The sequence below is a fragment of the Canis lupus genome, chromosome 22 (genome assembly GCF_048164855.1).
Source record: "Canis lupus baileyi chromosome 22, mCanLup2.hap1, whole genome shotgun sequence".
Classification (NCBI taxonomy): domain Eukaryota; kingdom Metazoa; phylum Chordata; class Mammalia; order Carnivora; family Canidae; genus Canis; species Canis lupus.
In genome coordinates this window covers 21,278,939-21,294,632 of record NC_132859.1, presented here as the reverse complement: position 1 = coordinate 21,294,632, position 15,694 = coordinate 21,278,939, and the positions used below count along the sequence as shown (strand labels likewise).

General features: G+C 36.2%; 1 protein-coding gene across 11 annotated transcripts in view; it reads left to right on the top strand.

Annotated features, from left to right (window-relative positions):
- CEP63 (centrosomal protein 63) overlaps positions 1 to 15,694 on the top strand; it is a 63,644-nt gene that overhangs the window by 31,624 nt on the left and 16,326 nt on the right. For all 11 annotated transcript variants that reach the window (XR_012014904.1, XR_012014902.1, XR_012014901.1 and 8 more), the window contains 6 exons: positions 4,539 to 4,772; positions 7,580 to 7,719; positions 8,550 to 8,687; positions 11,320 to 11,434; positions 12,494 to 12,691; positions 14,999 to 15,085. Coding sequence is in view for 7 of the 11 variants with exons in the window: in XM_072792661.1 (XP_072648762.1) it covers positions 4,539 to 4,772; positions 7,580 to 7,719; positions 8,550 to 8,687; positions 11,320 to 11,434; positions 12,494 to 12,691; positions 14,999 to 15,085 (912 nt within the window). In the remaining 4 variants the exon portion in view is untranslated. The remainder of the gene's footprint in view (positions 1 to 4,538; positions 4,773 to 7,579; positions 7,720 to 8,549; positions 8,688 to 11,319; positions 11,435 to 12,493; positions 12,692 to 14,998; positions 15,086 to 15,694) is intronic.

Sequence of the window (15,694 nt, the reverse complement as noted above, 5' to 3'; positions counted from 1 at the left end):
GACACCGGAATCTTGATCTGTAATTTATACAAACACTATTTGTTTCTTTGCCTTTCTCCTTTGAGCATTCCTCTGGCTGTGGTCATTATTAAGCATCTACTTTATGTGGCCACAGTATAGGATTTGGGTCCTGTACAGTATACAGTAAAAGCTTTAATCCATGGCAGATTGACTTCCCAGAGACATTTCCATTTAAATTTCTAAAATAAAATTGGATACTTTTACCTTTTAAAAATGTTTATAATAAGGTGAATTTTTCTTAGATGATTCATGTCCATCTTCAGTATTTAAATGAAATATGTATCTGGATACAGAATTAAAACTTGTGAACACTAGAAAGTTGGGAACTAAAAACCAGGAGAGCTGGGATACATAGCCTAGGAATTATCTAAGTCTGCAGGAACTTTATACTATAGGTCTATGAGATAGTCACTAACCAGTTTTATTCGCATGTACCTCAGTAGATAAATCATTGGAAGAAACTAATTTGAGATACGCTATTATTTGGTTAAGTCTTTCAGCTCAGGGAGTGTGTAAATATTGATGATGGAACCAATCTTTCCTTCAAGCACCTTTTTCCTCAAGAAGCAAAATTCTCCTAATTCCCTCCACCCCAAATTTAACCATTTTGTGATTGGTTTGAATCATCTGAATATGCATGTCTGTAATGTATCTGAAAATACAGAATAATTAACTACATGCATGTAACATGTTCTGGGGTGGGGAGAGAGGACAGTTTGACCTGGAAACTTGAGGAGTTTAGTAATTAAAAAACCCTAATTTGAGCTTCCATGGAAATAAAATAATTCATTATAGTTCCTATTTCCTATGTTGTAAAGAGGAGAGAAATCCAGTTTTCCTGTGTGATGACTCAGATGCAGGTAAACTTCTGCACACGTGGGTAAAATAATGCAGCTGTTTTTGCAGTAGGTGGGCAGCATCTCTTCTCCTGAGGAGTCTCTTTACTTTCTTGATTCTTTTTTACTCCTTCTTCTCAAGATATTTATTGTATAATTTTTTAAGATTTCATTTTTTTTAAAGATTTTATTTATTTATTCATGAGAGACAGAGAGAGACAGAGAGGCAGAGACACAGGCAGAGGGAGAAGCAGGCTCCATGCAGGGAGCCCGATGTGGGACTCCATTCCCATCTTCAGGATCACGCCCTGGGCTGAAGGCGGCGCTAAACCGCTGAGCCACCCAGGCTGTCCCTAGATTTCATTTTTTAAGAGCAGTTTTATGTTTACAACAAGGAGAAGGAGGTACAGAGATTTCCTTTATACTATCATATGTGCATGACCTCTTCTGTTCTCAATATCCCTCACCCGAATGCTACATTTGTTACTAGGGAGGAACCTACACTGACACATGATAGTTTACTTTAGGGTTTACTCTTGGTATTGTATGGTCTATATGGGTTTGTACAAATGTATAATGACATATACCCATCATTGTAATAGCATACTGAGTATTTTCACTGCCATAAAATTCCTCTGTACTCTGCCTTTTCATCTCTCTCCTGCCCTACAGCCCCACAATCACTGGTATTTTTAATGTCTCTGTAGTTTTGCCTTTTCCAGAATGTCATATAGTTGGAAGTATAGAACATGTAGTCTTTTCAGATGGGCTTCTTTCCCTTACTAGTATGTATTTAAAGTTCCTTTGTGTCTTTTCATGTCTTGATAGCTCATGTGTTTAGCACTGAATGATATTCCAGTGTTTGGATGTATCACAGTTTATTTATCCACTCACTTACTGAAGGACATCTTGGTTGCTTCCAGATTTTGGCAATTATGAATAAAACTGCTATGAACATAGATGTGCAGGTTTTTGTGAGAACGTAATGTTTTCAATTCCTTTGGGTAAATGGCAAGAAGCACAATTGCTAGATCATATGGTAAGAATATATTCAGTTTTGTAAGAAAACACCAAGTTGTCTTCCAAAATGTCTGTAACATTTTATATTCATACCAGCAATGTATGAGAGTTCCTGTTGCTCCACATCCTTTCCAGCATTTGGTATCATCACTGTTCCAGATTTTGGTCATTCCAATAGATATATAATTATTGTATTAATTTGCATTTCCCTGATGACATATGATGTAGATCATCTTTTCTTTTTTTTTTTTTAGATCATCTTTTCATATGTTTATTTGCCATCTGTATATCCTTTTTGGTGAGAGGCCTTTTTAGGTCTTTGGCCCATTTTTTAATGGAGTTGTTTTTTTCCTTATTATTGGGTTTTAAGGATTCTTACTGTATTTTGTATAATGGTCCTTTATCAAGTCTATCTTTTGCAGATATTTTCTCCTGGTCCCTGGTTTGTCTTCTCATTCTCTTGATATTGTCTTTCAGAGAGTGAAGTTTTTAATTTTAATCAAGTTAAGCTTGTCAGCTATTTCTTTCAGGACTCATGTCTTTGGTGTTATGTCTAAAGAGGCATTCCTATACCCAGAGTTATCTAGGTTTTCTTCAATGCTATCTCCTAGGAATTTTATAGTTTTGCATTTTACATTTAGGTATATGATCTATTTTGAGTTAATTTTTAAGAAGAGTAGAAGATGTCTAGATTTATTTTTTTGTTTGTGAATGTCCAGTTGTTCCAGCACCATTTGTTGAAGAGACTGTCTTTGTTCCATTGTATTGCCTTTGCTCCTTTGTCAAATATCAGTTGACTCTATTTAATGGGATCCATTTCTGGGCTCTCTGTTCGGTTCTATTAAATTGTTTGTCTTTTCTTTCACCAGTATCATGCTGTTTTGGTAACCATTGATTTATAGTAAATCTTGAAGTCAAATAGCATCAGCCCTCCAACTTTTTTCTTCTTCAATATTATGTTGGCTAATCTGAGTCTTTTGCCTTTCCATATAAACTTTAGAATCAGTTTTTCAATATCCATAAAATGATTTGCTGGGATCTTGTTTGGGATTGTGTTGAATCCATAGATCACATTGGGAAGAACTGACATCTTGACAGTATTGAGTTCTCCTATCCATGAACATGTAGTATCTTTCCATTTATTGAGTGCTTTGATTTTTTTTTTTAGTGCTTTGATTTAATTCATTAGAGTTTTATAGTTTCCCTTAAATAGATTCTGTATTTACTTAGTTCTATTCATACTTAAATATTTAATTTATTCAGGCATTAATGTAAATGATACCCTGTTTTTAATTTAAATTCCACATGTTCATTATTGGCATATAGAAAAGTGAGAAGTTTTGTGTATTAACCTTATGTCCTACAAATTTGCTATAATTGCTTATTAATTCCAGGAGAGATGTTTTTCTTTTCTTTTTTAAAGAAGTTTTTATTTTAATTCTAGTTAGTTAACATATAGGGTTTTATTAGTTTCAGGTGTACATTATAGTGATTCAGCAATTCCATACATCATCCAGTGCTCATCACAAGTGTACTTCTTAATCCTCACCACTTATTTAACCCATCCCTCACCCACCTCTCCTCTGGTCACCATCAGTTCTTTATAGTTAAGAGTCTGTTTCTTGGGGCACCTGGGTGGCTCAGTTGGTTAAACATCTGCCTTCGACTCAGGTCATGATCCCAGGGCCCTGCTACATCAGGTTCCCTGCTCAGCAGAGAGCCTGCTTCTCCCTCTTCCTCTGTTGCTCCTCCTGCTTGTGCTCTCTATCTCTGCCAAATAATTTTTTTTTAAAGAGTATGTTTCTTTCTCTTTTTCCCTTTGCTCTTGTTTTGTTTCTTAAATCCACTAATGAGTGAAATCATATGGTATTAATGTTTCTCTGACTACTTCTCATAGCATTATACTCTCTAGCTTCATCCATGTCATTGGAAATGGCACAATTTAATTCCTTTTTATAGGTAATATTCCATTGTGTGTATATATACATATATATCATCTCTTCTTAATCCATTCATCAATTGATGGACACTTGGGCTGCTTCCATATCTTGGCTATTCTAAATAAGAATACTATAAACACAGGAGTGCATGCGTCCCTTTGAATTAGTGCTTTTGTATTTATTGGGTAAATGGTCAGTAGTGGGATCACTAGAAGGTAGGATGCTATTTTTAACTTTTGAGCAACTTTGCAAGAGAGTTATTTGTTGCTGTTCATTTGATTTTCTACATAGATGATCATGTTATCCTTGAGCAAAGAGCACTTTATGTCTTCCTTCCCAATCTGTATACCTCTTGTTTCCTTTTCTTGCCTTATTGCATTAGGGAGGACATGCAGTTGATACTGAAAAGAAGTAGTGAAAGGGGATATGTTTGCCTTGTACCTGATCTTAGTGAGAAAGCTTTGGGTTTCTCACTATTAAATATGATGTTAGCTGTACAGATTTTTTAGGTCATCTTTAGCAAGTTGAGAAAGTTCCCTTCTAGTCCCAGTCCTTATCATGAGAGGCTTTTTTGTTTCTTTGGGTCATGAGTGGGTTATTATAAATGAGCCAATGCTTTACATTTTTATGGAAGTAAAACTCAGTTTTATTTTAGTCTTCCTTATTCATAAATTGTCCTTTTAGAATTTCACTTCTATCTATTGGTAATCTGTGTTTCTAGGCTCAGCTTGCCAATCGGAAACAGAAATTAGAGTCTGTGGAGCTGTCCAGCCAGTCGGAGATTCAGCACCTGAGCAGTAAGCTGGAGCGGGCCAATGACACTATCTGTGCCAATGAGTTGGAAATAGAGCGCCTTACCATGAGGGTCAATGACTTGGTTGGAACGAATATGACTGTTATGCAAGAGCAGCGGCAAAAAGAAGAAAAATTGAGGGAATCTGAAAAACTGTTAGAGGTTTGTTTTAAAATTACTATAGCTGGGGAAATGTGTATACGCACGTTTTTAAGAGAAAATAATTAGCCCAAAGTCCATCAACTGAATGGATAAAGATGTTGTATATATATACAGTGGAATATTACTCAGCCATCAAAAAGATGAAATTGTGCCATTTGCAATGACTTGAATGAAACTAGAGTGTATTATGCTAAGCGAAATAAGTGAGAGAAAGACAAATACCATGATTTCACTCATATATGGAATTGAAGAAACAAAACACATTGAACATGGGGTGGGGGGGAAGCAGAAGGAGGAAGACCATAAGAAATTCCTAAAGATAGAGAACAAACTGAGGGTTGCGGGAGGGGAAGAGTGGGTGGTGGGAAGGGATAATTAGGTGATGGGCATTAAGGAACTTATGATGCTCACTGTGTGTTATATGTAAGTGATGAATCACTGAAATCTACTCCTGAAACTAATATTACACTATAATGTTAACTAACTAGGATTTTTTAAAATTTATTTTTATTAGCTTCAGAGGTATATATTATATATACACACATACAACAAGTGTTCAATGGTTCCCCTTTCTTTGCATCCTTACCAATATCTGTCATTTCCGACCTTGTTAATTTTTACCATTCTGACTAGCATGAAGTGGTATCTCATTGTGGTTTTGATTTGTAGTTCTCTGATGCCAAGTGATGTGAAACATTTTTTCATGTATCTGTTGGCCATTTGGAGAAATGCCTGTTCATGTCTTCTTTTCATTTCTTGCTTAGGTTTTTTGTTTTTTGGGTGTTGAGTTTGATAAGTTCTTTATGGATTTGGATTACTAGCCCTTTATCTGATAAGACATTTGCAAATATCTTATCCCATTCTGTGAGTTGTCTTTTGGTTTTGTCGAATGTTTCCTTTGCTGTGCAAAAGCCTTTTTTTCTTGATGAAGTCCTTATAGTTCATTTTTGCCTTTGTTTTCCTTGCCTTTGGAGATGTGTCTAGCAAGAAGTTACTATGGCTTGGAAGTTCCTTTGGTCATAGAGGTTGCTGCTTGTGGTGTTCTCTAGAATTTTGGTGGTTTCCTGTCTCACATTTAGGTCTTTCATCCATTTTGAGTCTATTTTTTGTGTATGGTATAAGGAAATGATCTAGTTTCATTCTTCTACATGTGGCTGTCCAGTTTTTCCAGCATTATTTACTGAACAGACTGTCTTTTTACCACTGGATAGTTTTTCCTGCTTTGTCAAAAGTTAGTTGACCATAGAGTTGAGAGTCCATTTCTGGGTTCTCTATTCTGTTCTACTGATCTGTGTCTGCTTTTGTGTCAGTACCATACTGTCTTGATGGTTTGAGCCTTGTATTAGAACTTGAAGTCCGGGATTGTGATGCCACCAGCTTTGATTTTCTTTTTCAACATTACTTTGGCTCTTCAGGGTCTTTTCTGATTCCATATAAATTTTAGGATTACTTCTTCTAGCTCTGTGAAAAAAGTTGATGGTACTTTGATGGGGATTGCATTGAATGTGTAAATTGCTCTATATAGCATAGACATTTTAACAATATTTGTTCTTCGAATTCATGAGCATGGGATGTTTTTCTATTTCTTTGTGTTTTCCTCAATTTCTTTATGAGTATTCTATAGTTTTCTGAGTACAGATCCTTTGCCTCTTTGGTTAGGTTTATTCCTAGGTATCTTACAGTTTTTGATGCAATTGTAAATGGGATTGATCAACTCTTTAATTTCTGTTTCTTCTGTCTCATTGTTAGTGTATAGAAATGCAACTGATTTCTGTGCCTTGATTTTATATCCTGCCAAGTTGCTGAATTCCTGTATGAGTTCTATCAATTTTGGGTTTTTCACATAGGGTATCATATCATCTGTGAAGAGTGAGAGTGTGATATCTTCTTTGCCAGTTTAGATGCCTTTTATTTCTTTTTATTGTCTGATTGCTGAGGCTAGGACTTCCAGTACTGTGTTGGATAGTGGACATCCAGGCCATGTTCTTGGCCTTAGGGGAAAAGTTCTCAGTTTTTCCCCATGGAGAATGATATTCACCATGGGCTTTTCATATCATTGTGTTTTGATTTGTATTTCACTGATGCCGAGTGATGTTGAGCATTTTTTCATGTATCTGTTGGACATTTGTATGTCTTCTTTGGAGAAATGCCTGTTCATGTCTTCTGCCCATTTCTTGCCTGGATTTTTTGTTTTTTGGGTGTTGAGTTTGATAAATTCTTTATGGATTTGGGTTACTAGCCCTTTATTTAATAAGAGATTTGCAAATATTTTCCCCCATTCTGTAGGTTGCCTTTTAGTTTTGCTGTTTCCTTTGCTGTGCAAGCTCTTTATCTTGATGAAGTCCTTATAGTTCATATTTGTCTTTGTTTCCCTTGCCTTTGGAAATGTGTCTAGCAAAAGGTTACTGTGGCCAGGGTCAAAGAGGTTGCTGCTTGTGTTCTCTTCTAGGATTTTGATGGATTCTTGTCTCTCATTTAGGTCTTTTATCCATTTTGAGTCTATTTTTGTGTATGGCATAAGAAAGTGGTCCAGTTTCATTCTTCTATATGTGACTGTACAATTTTCCCAACACTGTTTGTTAACTAACTAGAATTTAAATAAGAACTTAAAAAAAATTAACCTAGAACCCAGTTCAAGAATCCATGGTTTCTTTTCTACTCTGTAGCTAATGGATCAGACATTGATAGCCTTATTAACAATAAGGGTTCTGTACCTTGTACCTGTTAGACTTGACTCCCTGGCTTCCTATTCTCATGAAATGGAAACATTGTAAATGACATCTGACTTTTTTCTGAGTATTTTTTAGATTCTGCAGGAAGAAAAGAGAGAATTAAAAGCAACTCTTCAGTCTCAAGAAAATTTCATGCATGAGGAAAGAATGCAAAAGGAGAAGCTACAAGCAAAGTTAAAGCCAGCTGACACTCAACACTCAGTAGAGGCCATAAGGTATATTTAATCTTAAATATTAATTGTAGCCACCTGGTGGTTTGGCATTGAGCACCAGTTTTAGTATTACATATTCATAATTTTGTGTTTGATCATGTTATGGGTTTTCTTATTCGGTTTTAATTTCTGAGTTAAATTTTTATGGTTTTATAAAATTTTGTGTGATTTGGGGGTTTTTTTTTTTTTGGCTCCAATTTGGGTCCCTAACCAAAAGACTGTAAAAATAGAAACCAGTTGGTCAAATCTATACCCTCGGTGAAACTTCAAATGTGAAAGGATTTGGAATCCATGTCTCGTGGAAGGTCTCTGTTTCTTGGTAGAATAGGTCATGATTAGTAACTGCTTATCAACATCATTAAAAACCAGCTATCGAAATGGCTAATTTTTAAAAAAATCCTAAAACACATTTTGTTCCTATGTGTGAATTATTTCCGTGAGGTTTGTAGTGGAAAGTAATAGAAGGAGCTATGCTCCTTTTGTTTGATTTAGGTCTGGTACGCGTTTCTATTCTTGCCAGAACTTTTCTGTAACTTTTCAGTTTCTTTGGCTCAAGGTATCGAGTGGAAACAAAAGTTTTGTCATTTTGTCTTTTTCCCTTGAAAAATGGGCCAAATCCTAGTTGAGAAAGGAGTAAACTGCTGCTGACTTTTTTGAGAAGCATCATTTCTTCAGCTCTTTAGTCTAAGTGTTCTTTTCATGAAGCAGGAGACAAGCTGAAGAGTTCCAAAGAGTTTCATTACCAAAAACAATAGGAAAATATGAACTAATTGTGCATTGTTTTATTTGCAAAGATCAGAGGCCTTTAACCATCCTCCTCTGTCCTTTTTTAGGTCACTGCAGGAGTCACAGACAGCACAGAGGTACACCTCACAAGGACAGGGGGACTTAGGCAATGTGCTGTCCCAGCTGGATTTCACCCACAGTAGTGAAGAACTTCTGCAGGCAGAAGTGACTCGTTTGGAAGGCAGGTAGATAATTACATGCCCATTTCAAGAATGTTCAAGTTGTTAAAAATTATTTTTGATCATCATATTGATAAAGTAAAGTAATGTAACAGTCTTAGGGAAGGGGTGCCTGGGTGTCTCATTGGTTAAGCATCTGACTTTTTTTTTTTTAAGATTTTATTTAGTTATTTATGAGAGACACAGAGAGAGAGAGGAAGAGACAAGGAAGAGACTCCTTGCAGGGAGCCCGTTATGGGACTTGATCCCAGGATTCCGGATCACGTCCTGAACCAAAGGCCAGATGCTCAACCACTGAGCCACCCAGGCTCCCAGCATCTGACTCTTGATTTTGGCTCAGGGTCATGAGATTGAGCCCTGAGTCAGGTTCTACATTCAGTGGAGAGTCTGCCTGTCCCTCTCCCTCTGCCCCTCTCCCCACTTGTGCACACTCACTCTGTCTCTTAAATAAATAAATAAAATCTTTGAAAAAAATAATCTTAGTAAAAAAATAAGTTTTTTTTTTCTCTAGCATCCACAGATAAAACAGAAGCAATGAAAGGAGGGCTTCCTAATTTTTCTACCACCAAATCTACCAGTCTATCTGCATCTGTGCCCATAGTCTGTTAGAGTGGATGAGTTGATGATGGATGACATGTCTCTTCCCCTAAGACTTCACTCACGTCCTTTTGCACAGTTTTTTATTTTCTTTTTACATCATCAAGTTCTGCCTCACTGCTAAATCATTCCTACTGATATAAAGTAAGCTTTAATATTTCCCATATTGCAAAAAAATCGAAACCATCCTTGAATCCTATATCCCTATCAAATTATTTCCATATTTCTCTGCTCTCCTTCAAAATCAGATTCTTCAAAAGAGTTGTCTATACTGACTATATTAATTTTAATTTTACATTTTCCTGTGTAGAACATCTTCAGTTAGGCTCTGCCCTCTACCAGCCACCTCACTGGAGCTGCTCTCAGCAAAGCCATACCTGGCACATGGTGCTCCTTACTTCCATCCCAAAGTGCTGTCAATTATTTCCTTGGCTGCCGTTTGAATCCACATCTCTGCTATAGCATGCCCAGCTCACTTGCTTCGTCATCATACTTGTAAACTTCTGTTTTGTTTGTCATACCTCTAAACTTTGTGACTGGGAAGAGGTTGATATTTTGTTTTAAATGCGAATTGTGCTCATTTGTATACTAACATTTTCTATATGTAAAAGGTTTAAAAATATATGAATTATTAGCCTTTAGACAACAAAAATATTGCCATTTTACCCTTTCAAGTTTATCTTTAGGTGATACTTTTTTTTACTTTTTATTTCTGTTTTTGGAAATCATCAGATATTTTCTTTACATATTAAATACTATGCACACACATAGTTTTTGCTTTATTTGTTCTGTACCTTAGAATACTTAAGATATTCTTGGTTATCGTTATTGAGGTGGATATATGCACTTTATATTGAATAAAATAAAGTTTATTATTCTTTCTTTTGAGAGAGAGAGAGCATGAGCAAGGGAAGGTGGGATATGGAGGGCAGAAGGAGAAGGAGAATCTTAAGCAGGGTCCACCATGCTCAGCACCAGCCCGATGTGGGGCTTGATGTCACAGCCCTGAGATCATGACCTGAGCTGAAATTAGTCTTGATTAACTGACTGAGCCACCCAGGTGCCCCCAAAGCTTATTATTCTTTTTGACATTAAAACTAAAATTTACATTTTCTATCCTAGATTTTCCATTGATTGACTTTTTAGTATTTTACATGTAGGTGTGTTGTACTGTGCTCCCATCAGGCTTTAAAGACCTACCTCTTACTTTTGACTTGAAGTATGATCTTAGACCCTGAGTCTCTTTAAGTCCCAATTTTCCCATCTGTAGCTAGGACAAGAGGATCTATGATTCTTCTTCTTGCTCTACCTCAGTGTTTGACACACTAATGTACTAAGTACTAAGTACTAGTACTAATGTACTAAGTACCAAATAAGTGGGCATTCTAGGATATTTAGAAATAGGTAAAATTGAAATACATGGAGACAAACACCAGTGTCAGTAATAAACAATGTCTTTAAAAATATTTTTCTATCAAAAGGCAAATAGGAAAAGGAGTCCATTTTAGGCAGTTTATTTGTGTTGTTTAGTTTGAACAAAATATTCCCTACGAAAGGCGCAAAAGGATTTTATTAGCAGAAATGAGTGGTGAGAAAAGAGAGTTATGGTGTCTCTAAGGGTTCTCATATCTCATGAGGGATTGATTCTTAAGAAAGGGTGACAAGTTGGAAGCTGCATGTAGGGTAGAATTGTAATTAAGTATGGTGGAGATTAAAATTACGATAGTAACTACTGTACAATTTGAGAGAGAAAAGTAGTGAAGTTACTGTAATCTTTAGAATTTAAGAATTCTAAATTAAATTTTAAGCAGAGGGAAAAATATTAGGTAAACATAGAAATCAAAAGTATCTCCAGAAGTTTGAATTGGATTTAGTTGCCTCTGGTGATGATGAGGAAATTAGAAATCAGTTTTAATTTGGGGTGGGAGGTGATATTTAAGATGATTCTTGGACATCAAAAAGCTAAGTTAGACAATTGAGTCTGTGGGTTTTTAGGATTTTTGTTTTAAGTTTTGTGATCATATTTATGTCATACATACAGCTTGGAGTCTGTGAGTGCAACATGTAAACAACTGAGCCAAGAACTAATGGAAAAATATGAAGAATTGAAGAAGATGGAACTACATAACAATGAATACAGGGCAGAGATAAAGAAGGTAAAAATATGCCTGCCTGCAATTGCCAAGTTGTATGTATTTAAGGACTGGGCTGTGAGTTGAGAGGTTATGGGAGTATATTTAATGAGAGGAAAATGTGGTCCAAAGAGCCACCTGATATTCAGGAGTAGACATGTACCTGGAATTGCTTAGGGAGTCTTTGTCATCCTCAGAGATGCCATATAAATGTTTTCAAGATAATTGAAGCCTATCCTCTTTGAACTCTAAGCTTTATTTTAAACATGTTTTGATGAAAAACTTTCTAGACGATTTAAACTTCTGCTTTCAAAAAGATATTGTAGGGATCCCTGGTGGTTCAGTGGTTTGGTGCCTGCCTTCAGCCCAGGGCATGATCCTGTAGTCCCGGGATCGAGTCCCACATGGGGCTTCCTGTATGGAGCCTGCTTCTCCCTCTGCCTGTGTTTCTGCCTCTCTCTCTCTGTGTCCCTCATGAATAAATAAATAAAATCTTTAAAAAAAAAGATATTGTATGAACTAGCATTTATTTTTGCTTACTGACTGGAAGTGGTTATGGGTATGTATTCTGTGCTATGGTATAGTTAATATCTGCACTGGCTATTGAGGTATGCAGAGCTGTTTGTGTCTACATTAATGGGCCCTGGCTGCTGTGTTTGACTCATAATTTTTATTACTTACTCGAGATTACTTCTAGCTTCTTTCTTCCTCTTGCCTTTCTGTTGTCTTCTGTGGACAAAGAAGCCATAAAACAAAATTTTTAGCTTTGCAACGTAAAAAAAGAATGAAGGTCACAAATGCTGTCCTCTAAGTAATGTGTGCATGGACTTTTGACACAGGTTCTCAGCATTTGAATATCCCATCTCTCCATTTTGAGATTAATAAATTATTAATAATATAGCCATCTGATTTTCAGTGTAGACATACAATTTGGTAAATTGCTAATTTCCTGCAGACTTAATCAAGGGAAAAATTCATGTCTTGGGGGTAAGGTAAAAATTACCTTACTATTTTAACTGTTAACATATTTATCTATCATGCTTTCTCTTTGTTTTTTATGCTTTCCTTTCTGTTTCTTTGTAGTTGAAAGAACAGATTTTACAGGCTGAACAAAGTTACAGTTCTGCATTAGAAGGAATGAAGATGGAAATCTCACAGCTAACTCGGGAATTACACCAGCGAGACATCACTATTGCTTCCACCAAAAGCTCATCCTCTGACATGGAAAAGCGACTCAAAGCAGAAATACAAAAGGCAGAAGAAAAAGCTGTAGAACATAAGGTGAAGCTTGAACAAAAACTCTCTTCATTTGAAGTGTTTTTGAAGATTGAATTTAGTACAGATATAATTTTCATAGTATTTAATTCAGCAAATTTTTATAAGACTCCTGCTTTGGGCTGGGGTGTGCTGGTTAACATTCTGTGAGGATTGGTGGGGAGGTGAGAATGGGTACAGAGTAGAGAGGCTGTGTCTATCGTGCATGCTGAGAGTGTGACGTGTTCGCTGGGACAGGCTAGAGTACACATGGGGTGAGTGCAGCAAGGGATGGGACTAGAAAGCAGGGACTGGCTCTTGAAGGGCCTTGCCAGCATGTGAAGGGCTTAGTGTTCTCTTAAGGCCAGTGGAGAACAGCTGTGAACAAGCATCAAGGGTCTCTGTGGTTGTGCTATGGAGAGTGCACAGGAGACAGACCACTTGGATACTCTTATAGCAGTAAGATGGTGGTCTGAGCGGTGGGCAGGGGAGGTGGAGGAAAATGCTGGAATTCTGAGTTATCTGGCTGGTAAAATTGAGTGGGCTTTGCATTTGATTGGACAGGGAGAGCGAGTTAGACAGGGAAAAGTGTCACTCTGGATTGCAACATGGGCAGCTGAGTGGAGAGTGATACTCTTTAGTGAAATAGAGAAAAGATAGGGAGCAGGTTAGGGCAGATACTGAATTTGTATGTAAGTTATACAAAATAGAGAAGCTGGTGGAAGGGACGCTGGTTTCAGATTAAAGTTGGATGTTTGTGGGGAAATAACTAATAGTCAATTCCACAGAAGACCTGGAGTTCAGGATTGAAATCTGGGCGAGACATTTGGCTGTGGGCATCTCTGTGTGGAGTTGGCATTTGAAACACCCTGAGAGACTTAGAAATTGTGGTGAGAAAGCATAGAGATGAAGACAGAGATTGAACCACACTTAGGAAACTGCCTTTATGGGAAAAAGGTGTTGGAACAGAGCTAAAGAAAAAAAAATAGCAATAAAGAAGGAAACTAGATTGTTTTCATAAAGGAAGCAGAAAACCAAGGAAGGGCAGGAGTCTTTTAAGGCAGACAAGCTGAGGAGAATGGGGACAGAGAGTAAGTTATAGGCACATCTCCGTTTTTTCTACTTTGCTTTACTGAACATTGCAGATGTCACCTTTTTCACAAATTGAAGGTTTGTGGCTACCCTGTGATGAGCAAGTCAGTCAGCACGATTTTTCCAACATGAAGTGTTTTCTCACTTCATGTCTCTGAAATCACATTTGGGTAATTCTTGGAATATATTAAACATTTTCATTATTTTTATATTTATCTGATAATCTGTGATCGTAATTATAACTCACTGAAAGCTCAGGTGATGGTTAGCATTTTTTAGCAAAAAAGTGTTTTTAAATTAAAGTGCATATTTTTTTAGACTTAATGCTCTTGCACACATAATAGAGTACAGTATAGCATAAACATAACTTTGTATGCACTGGAAAACCAAAATATTCATTTGACTCATTTTATTGTGATATTTGTGTTATTGTGGTGCTCTGGGACTGAATCCACAACATCTCGGAGGTATGTCTATATTCTCTTGTGAAAGGAGTATAGTCCATATGATGTTAGAGGTAGAAGCCACATGAGAGTAAACAACACTGGAGAGTGGGAGAGATTGACCAGTGAACTCATTCATCATAATCTTTTTTTTTTTTTTTTTTTGGTAAAGATTTATTTATTTTCTCTCAAATAAATAAAGAGAGCAGGAGGGGCAGAGGGAGAGGGAGAGAATCTCAGGCAGACTTCTCACTGAGTGCAGAGCCCTTATGTGGTGCTCAATCTCAGGACCCCGAGATCAAGACCTCAGCTGCAATCAAGTCAGCCGCTTAACTGCCTGAGCCATCCAGGTGCCCTGAACTCATTCATCTCCTTAGAATATTTTTAAATACATTGTATTAATTCATCTTTTTAAAAAATCTTTATTTCTTTAGCTTTTAATTTTTTTTTTTTTTTTTTTTTTTGTGAGAGGGAGTATGCATGAGTGGGGGAGAGAGGTACAGAGAGAGAAGGAGATTCCCTCTGGGATCAACTTGGGGCTCAATCCCAGGACCTTAACTGACTGAGCCTCCTAGACATCCCTAAAAAATCTTTTTAGAAAGGTATTTATATATAAATATATATTTATTGATCTATTAATTTACATATAATATATAACATATAACTTACATATATAAATATTCTTCATATATTTATATGAATGAAAAATGCATCTTTACCTGATGAAAATTATATATAGAAAAATTTTATAGATGCATTTGATTTATGTGTTCATTTTTTTCTGTTTTCCCCTTCTCAGGAGATTTTGGATCAGATGGAGTCACTCAAATTAGAAAATCGTCATCTTTCTGAAATGGTGATGAAATTGGAATTAGGTTTACATGAGGTACGTAATAGAAACTTCAGTGTTTCTGTTATCCAAGCCTTTTAAAGGAATCACTTTGTAAATATTGCTGTTGTAAAGAGAGTTAAGATCAAATTACAGAATGAACCTTGTGCAGAAACTTGCTCAATAAAATAGTCAAGACAATGTTGTCAAGACAATGATGGCAGTAAGCAAAATATCACTCTCCACTTCAGCAATTGGAAGATTTTTTAATGTTATGTATATGACAAAATACATGTGTAGTCTGTGTTCTTACTAGGCAACATGTATACAAAGTGCTTAATGTAGTGCCTGGCATTTGTTAATACACAATAAATGTTAGATGCTATTATTATTATTGTTATAATTACTATGTTTATAAGTATCTTTTTCTTATAAAATATTTCTTTTCCATAATTTGGTTTTAGTTATATTTATATAGGATATGGTTAGTTTAGTCAAATATTATAGAATCTTTTATGTTCAAAATATTTTAATAGACAATATAACAGACACAAGGATGAATAAGATAGGATTCTTGCCTTTCTAATAGGATAAGAAGTGTGTGCTAGCTCCTGTGAAACAAGGAGAACATGCTTAGTTAACAGTGAGTTAATTAACTGTGCATGG